At 34.7% G+C, this 7892-nt stretch overlaps 1 protein-coding gene across 1 annotated transcript; it reads right to left on the bottom strand.

Moving 5' to 3' along the window:
* Positions 1–135: 135 nt before the first annotated feature.
* Positions 136–7688, bottom strand: Pabpc5 (poly(A) binding protein cytoplasmic 5). Its single transcript, XM_052735046.1, has 2 exons — positions 7370–7688; positions 136–6827 (listed from the first exon to the last, which is right to left on the bottom strand). The coding sequence occupies exon 2, from the start codon at positions 6676–6678 to the stop codon at positions 5530–5532; it is 1149 nt and encodes a 382-aa protein (XP_052591006.1). The 5' UTR covers positions 6679–6827; positions 7370–7688; the 3' UTR covers positions 136–5529.
* Positions 7689–7892: the final 204 nt, after the last annotated feature.

Raw genomic sequence — 7892 nt, 5'->3', positions numbered from 1 at the left:
AATCAGCACCTCTTGTATATGCTTTTATGCCTTGAAATATTCACACATTATGTGCACATGTAATATATATTCTTTGGTACTCAGATATTCTATTCCATGCATGCATTATGAAACCATAATACCAGCCAGAGCCCATAGATTTGCTATTTCTTTAATTAGTACTATTTTTGAATGTACATTCTTTTAAAAGTACATCTTCAGTTAAATACATTCGTTCACATATGAACAATAGACAAGTTTCCCACCATCTACTGTTTCCTAACATGCAAATCTTAAAAATCATCTCAGCAAAGTTGCACAGTATCACATACATGCTACAAATTAAAAATTGAGGTCATGTTTAGAAAAACTACATAAACCAGAAAAATTCTATATATCCTCGAAAATTTGCAGGGTGGACTGAGGTTAGGTAAATGGAGGTAAAAGAGTAGTGAGGAATAGATTAGCACCAGTCATTTTTTTAAAGAAAGTTCATTCATAAAAGAAGTACTCCTGAGGATTAAGATCACTGTTAGTAGTTACATCAAGAATAAGAATAACTATAGAAATTGAATGGAAGCTCTTCTTGATGTTTAATCTTAGACATCAAAATAGGCAGAATTTTATTGTCCTTTCAATATTCATTTACATTTGTAATATTCAAATGACTATTTGTATCCTTTAATTTGTGTCAATTAACAAATTTCTCTTTTTTTCCCTATACAGAATAAAGAAATGCATTCTTGGTTTTTCTTTTTTTTTCTTGTCTGGAAACAAATTAATTGACTTGCTTCTAATATGTAAACAACAATTTTTTAACATGACCTTAGTCTTATTACTGCAATAAAAGTATTTTCTCTTTTAAATAATATTAAAATATAATATATTGTATAAGAAATCTATTACTTTAAATACTTGGGGTTTTCTGAAACAGAAAAAAGAAAAGTATGTAAATTCCTCTGTGTTTTATTCAAGAATTTAGAATGTGAAAAGTTGTCAATGATAAGTGACTCTAAAAAATCTCTTGTAATTCTATATATATGCTTAAATTTATTTTTTAAATAGTATCAGATATTGATAAATAAGTCCTTTATTTTTCAAAAGCAAAATATGCCCCTTTGGAAACATAGTTAATCCCTAAAGGTGTAATTTTTTATTATATGCTATATTTTGTTTAATGATTAGTTCGAAATAAAAAATTAGTCTGATGACTAAGAAAATCATGCCATATAATATCAGCATTCATTCTTTTTTACTAGAGATCCCTAAAGAACTAAGAACATTTTTTTAAAAGGCCCCAAATTTTGTATTATAAATTTAATGAAAAGACATTTTGCCTGTCAAATAAAACATATTTTAAAACATTGACTGTAATTTTTGAGGATCAAAGTACTTGGAGTTATGTTTTTACATTATAAGAATTAGAAATCCAGGCATGGTGGTACACAGCTTTAATCCTAACACTCTGGAGACAGAGGTAGGTGGATCTCTGTGAGTTCAAGGCCACCCTGGTCTTCATAAAGAGTTTCAGGTCTGTCAGAGCTATGAGACACTAACTTAAAGAAAAGAAAAACCCAGAAAGTTGACTGAAGACTGGAAAGATGGCTCGGTGCATAAGACTACTTGCTGATCTTGTGGATGACCTGGGTTCAGTTCCCAGTACCCACATGGTGGTTCATAACCATCTGTAATTCCAGTCCCAAAGGATCTAATGGTCTTTTCTGACCCATGTACACATACACACATGCTGACAAAACATTCATACACAAAAATTAAAATAAATAAGTCTTTAAAAGCAAGAATTATAAGCTTTAGTATATAGATTGCATCAAGTCTTTATATTTTCAGATTTACTTTTATAGCTAGAGTTTTTCTAACCTACTGTTGATGATCTGCTGAAGCTATGTTGGGATACACTAATTCTCCTGAGTGTCTAAGAAATCATTTGTTAGGGCATGTGTTAAGAGAAGTAAACAATACTGTGACTGTATAAGGATTAACTAATTTCAGATGAGCAAGTACTACTTTTTCAGGAATTACTGTCATTATGTATTTCAGCACAGAAGACTGTGGAGTCTGATTGGTCTTTATACAACATGTCATTAATGTATAAAAAGTACTGCTCTACAAATAATTTTATAAGTTATAGCTATCATTACAGGCTTTGCATTCATGATATACTTATCAATCAAATGGTGAACAATCATGGATATATAGTATGGTAAAATAATAGAGATCATTGATAAAAACCTTAACATTAAAAGAGGATATTTCAACAGCAAAAACATAAAACAATATAAATATTTTTTCAGTTCTCAATTACATTTCCATATACTTCTTAAAATCTCATTGAGCTCATTAAACATTGAGAGGAGAATTGAAAAGTAATCAGATGGAAGGGTATCTCTTATGTTATTAATGTATTCATTAATGGTTTGTGGAATAGTGTATTTTAGGTGTTAAACACACTTCTTTTATCTCTCTTCAGTCATTTACTGACACATTTCTAATTGCTCTCTTAGATTAGGTTATTTATTTGCAAGGAAGATGATATTTAATCCATTTCCAAACTCTTAATTAAAGAAAGAATTATTATTGCTTCCAACTGCCCAAGCTAAAAATTTCACTTACATGTATAACATTTTTCTTTTTCCTTAGTCATTGGTAATACATTAACAAAAGTTTGTGTAAAATCTCGTGTACAAAAGGTTACTCCCCTCCCCCAAACTTTTATGATGATGGCATGTAATCACAAAGTAATAGTCTTAATTTTCTTCTCCCTGGGCATATTTAAAATTTGTCCAAGTGATAACATTGAAAACTTAAGAAAAACAAAACTTGTATTAAACAGTCAATTTTTAATCAAACGCTGGGCAATAAGCTTTTAAAACATTTGGCAACATTGTTGCTTTTTGGAAGTCTATTATATGTAGCTAAAACTTAAGCACAAGATTGAAAAACTACTCAGATGTTTTTATTCAAATAGACATTACCTTTAATATGTATTTTCTTCATGGTTTTCAGATACTGAATTTTCAATTTTTTCAAATGGTTACCTAGATCCTCAGTATATCTATTTTACCTCTTCCTAGAAATCCTTAATTTTGCCTGCAATTTATAAAAGTTAATCTTTAGAGTATAGTCACACTTTAAATATTAAGTTCCAAAATCATGTATTAAATTTGATAATTTTTACTTTCTAAAACTCTTCCTAGATTTGTATTAGATCTAAACTTCTTAAAGAATCAGGCTAAAATGATGTTTTTTGCTTATAACTATGATTTTAAAATGATATTTGGGGCTGGAGTTATGGCTCAGTGGGTAACCCTGGCTTCTTTTCCAGAGGACCAGGGTTCAACTGCCAGGACTCACATGGCAACTCACAATTATTTGTAACTTCAATTTCAGGGGACCTTGAAACTTCAAACAGACATACATATAAGTAAAACAATAATGTTATAAAATAAAAGTAAATAATCTTCAAGAAAAAAGTGTTTGAAATGAATACAGCAAGTGGTATATAATTGCCATTGTATCTATTTAAAATTTTCTGTATTTTGATAGTTGCAATAATATAAAGTAGGTACATCAAACATGAAAATATTGTCTTCTGATTTTTGTTTTCCCTATAAATTTATATGCATAATACATGTTGAAAGTATTCAAAAATTTGGCAACATATCTAACTATTTTGTTTTAATTCTCTGGAAGATTTTAATTTATACACATTATAGAAGTTTTGTCAAACTCATGATGTACAATGTTTCCAGAAAGAGATGTTCAGCACAGTGTAGTTCACAAATTTTAAAAAATATTGATTCAAAAATCTTATTCAATATCCATATTAAGGAAAATTATGAAGTCCCTAAAATCATGATATAAATATCAATATTTATTGGTATGAAAAGTTGACTACAGTTCAATGTAAAACAAAAATATAAAACACTACATATTTTATTTTTGTAAAAATGTGTGCACACCTAAGAAAAAATATAAAAGTATGTACTAAAATTGAGAATGGGCTCCTTCTATAATGTTTACATGTTTCATGATTATGATTATGTATTATATTTATAATCAGCAAATCAGTGATTTTCATTTTGAAAATACTAGACTATGTATATACACACAATTGGGTATTATTACACAGAAATATCCTACATTCTTTTAATGGTCAAAGAGCTAAGAGAAGTTTTAAAATTGTATAATTACTTTATATTATTCATGAAAATGAAGATTCATATGTAAACAATAAAAAGTCAACTGAGAAGAAACATCAAACGTTCTTATGATTGGATCTGTCGTATGAGTGAATTATATATTCTAAGAGAGTTATTAAAGTTTCACATAATTTGACTATTTTTCTAATTTTTAAAGGTGTTTATTCTGATGATAAGTGTTACATGGATTGAAAGCTGAAAGTGATGAGAAGAGGTTACTTCAAAGAAATGTGGAAAATTTGTAGTTTGGAAATTGCATGGTTCTTGAAGAACAATTTATTTCCCTTAATGTTTGGAAACAGCAGGTTTTATTTTAAATGTTCTGGATTAGCAAAGAAGAACTATTTGGAGTTAATAATTCTCATATAATAGATGAAGAAGTATGACGTAATCAAGGGAAAACCTGTTTCTTAATGAAACAACTGTCAATGTTTGCACATGGATATATTCAATGTTTCCAAGAAACAACAGGTCCTTAGTTTTTCAGCAGTAGCATATAAAATGTTTAAAGGTAAAAATGAGTGAGTGCATTATTAAATTTTCTTGCTAATTTAATATAGTCTACCTGTAGGTATGCATTATATGCATTTAGGAAAACAACTATTAAGGATATTTCTTAGACTATTTTCAAATATTAAATCTCTTGGAAAAGATTTTTAAGACACCATCAGATTTTGAATAGCCATTAATCAATGCAACAGTTTCTAAAAGCACCGATTGCAAAACAAGAGCATGACATTAATAAAAACCTCTTCCAATACTTAGTCAAAGCTACTAACAAGTGTGTAGTATGCTCCCATATATTTGTAAAGGAAAACTAATACAAAAAAAAGGAAAGAATTTGCATATTTTTTTAAAGAATATTCCTTTTAAGTAATAATTTTAAATGAAATTATGTAGCAATTTTAAGTGTCTCATATGTATTTCCCTATTCTTTGATGATTTTTCAAAAAAGCAAGTGGCAACTTTTCATTGTGCCAAAATCAGAAAGAAGGACAATGCTAAGAATGTGTTCATGGAGGAAATTAAATTAATATTATGGTAATAAAGACAGAAATATAATGAATTGCCTCATTTAGGCAATTTAGAAAAAATGAAGAGGAATAAGCTTTAAATTCCTAAGGATAGAGATTATGTAAAAAAATATAAAATGACAATTTTACATTTAAAAATTATGTTCTTCACTAAAATGAACAAGATTTTCTATGTACCCTTTCCAAAATAAGATTTCACACACACGAAACAAAACCAAACAACAAAAACCTGTGAATTTGCAGAAAATCACCCCGTGTTACAAAGGAACCCAAGTTAAGTATCCAACAGTTAGGGCTCACCACCTGCGCCTGGCTTGGCCCAGAGTGACATTCAGTGGCTTAGAGCCTACTACCCGACCATTCATCTCATCCACTGCTTTGGTAGCCTCTTCAAAAGAAGAGAAGCAGACGACACCAAACCCTTTGCCTTGTCCCACTTCCATCATCACTTTGGCTCGACTAATTGATCCAAATGAAGAAAATTCTTCCTTCAGTTTTTCATCATCGATGGTTTCATCCAGGTTCTTAATATAGACAGGCACTCCTGGAGGTCTACTTTTTTCTTTTAATTTCAGCCTTTCAAATCTCCGCCTTAACTCAGCCAAGCGTTCAATTTTCTTCTGTGCTCTGCCTACATATAGGAGTTTCCCGTCTATTGACTTGCCATGCAGGTCTAGCACAGCTTTTTGGGCAGCATCATGTGTCTCATATCTTACAAATCCAAAGCCTTTAGATTTCCCACTGGCATCTCTTATTACTTTAACACTCTCAGTTGGCCCACATTCACTGAAAAGTTTCTTTAGTTTTTCGTCATCCATGTCATCTCCCAAGTTTTTCACGAAAACATTAGTAAATGTTGCTCTATCCCTGGTTCTGACTTCAGCTGCTCTCTCTTCAGGAAATTTGAATCGGCCCACATACACCTGGCGGTTGTTGAGTCGGACTCCATTCATGTGCCAGATAGCTCTATTGGCAGCAGCAAGGCTATCGAAATGGACATAGGCATAACCCTTAGAGCCATTGTCATCACATACGACTTTACAGGAAAGAATGTTCCCAAAAGCGGAAAATAAATAAAACAGGGCCCTATTGTCTACGGATTTATCCAAGTTTTTGATGAATATATTTCCAACTCCAGACTTTCTTAAGCGGTCATCTGGCTGTGACCACATGAGGCGAAATGGTTTACCATTAATTAAGTCAAAATTCATTGTGTTCAAGGCCCACTCAGCATCTGCAGGAAAGCGGAAGTTAACATAACCATAACCCAGGGGGGTGCGGGTCACCGGGTCACGGCAGATTCTAGTGAAGCGTAGAGGGCCGGCAGGTCTGAACTTCTTATAGAGCATGTCTTCTGTGACGTCAGGGCCCAAGTCACCGACATACAGGGCAGCCTTGAGGTACTTCTTTTTCTTGCCAGCAGTATTAGGTTCCCCACTCCCCATCTCTCAGCACTTAGAAGAGGATCTCTTGGGAGAGGGGAAGGAGGCGCCTTTCTCTAATCTAGGGGCCAAACAGCTGTTCTTGAACAGAAACAAGCCAAGGCAGGCGAAGGGAAGCTAAAAGCAGACTCAGGTCGCTGTTGAGGCTGAGGCTGAGAAAATGAAGTTCAGAAACAGCTGGTCAGCAGGCTCAGAACAAATGTTATCAGACAAAAAGGCAACCCAAAAAGCAGTCTGTTCTCCCTAAGAGGACTTACAGTTTTTCACCCCTTCAGATTTCAAACTGGTTTCAAAAGCCTGCATTAAGAACGCAATATCCCCTTTCCCGTTAAAACTAAAGAAATCATCAAGCATCTGACTGGCTCCCCACATCTAGCTTTGGCAACAGAGGCCTCCTCGGGAATGGATTTCTGAAAAAAGCATAGGCCCCGGAGCTCCTGTGGATTTAAAACGCCAGCAATCCCTTGCAGAGTCCAAGTGTGTGTATTCCTCCCCCAGCCAGGGTCAGGCTTGCTGGGTGCTCACTAAGGCCGCTCAGCGCTCAGCGTCAGTGAAAGGGAACACTAGACACTTGGTGCGCTGGGTTAGGCAGGCAGGCTGCTGGGAGCGGATCACACAGAGAGACAGACACACAGACACACGCGTGGGGAACCGGAGACCGCCCAGATCCCCAAGATGCCCACTGGGTACGGACCGAGTGAGGCGCGGTGATTTCTGCAGTCTGAGGCTCTCCGCAGGTCCAGAGGGACTGACTGGCTGCCGTGCTGTAGGTCTGCTCTGACGCGAGGCGGGTCTAGACAGATGCTGGGCGGAGTCAGCAGAGGGCAGATGCGCCAAGGGCAGACCCAGTGTGGACCTATATACAAGGGTTGCTTCCTGCCGGACAGAGCAACCGAGGAACTAAGGGACTAAGATCTTGTAGCTCTGCTAGGGAGGGCAGGCGGGGTGCTAGGAAACCCGGAACCTTGCTAAGTAACTTCCCGCTTATGAGAGAGAAGAGAGAAGAGAGAGGAGAGAGGAGAGAGGAGGGAGAGAGGAAGGAGAGAGGAGGAGGGAGAGGAGAGAGGGAGAGGGAGAGAGGGAGAGAGGGAGAAAGGGAGAGAGAGAGAGAGAGAGAGAGAGAGAGAGAGAGAGAGAGAGAGAGAAGAAGAAGAAGAAGAAGAAGAAGAAGAAGAAGAAGAAGAAGAAGAAGAAGAAGAAGAAGAAGAAGAAGAAGA

The sequence above is a fragment of the Peromyscus californicus genome, unplaced genomic scaffold (assembly GCF_007827085.1).
Source record: "Peromyscus californicus insignis strain IS unplaced genomic scaffold, ASM782708v3 Scaffold_10__1_contigs__length_136768540, whole genome shotgun sequence".
Lineage (NCBI taxonomy): Eukaryota > Metazoa > Chordata > Mammalia > Rodentia > Cricetidae > Peromyscus > Peromyscus californicus.
This window is presented reverse-complemented; position numbering and strand designations above follow the sequence as displayed.

Coding starts and splice junctions, on each gene's coding strand:
- Pabpc5 (XM_052735046.1), bottom strand. CDS start 6,678: ATGGGGAGTGGGGAACCTAATACTGCTGGCAAGAAAAAGAAGTACCTC.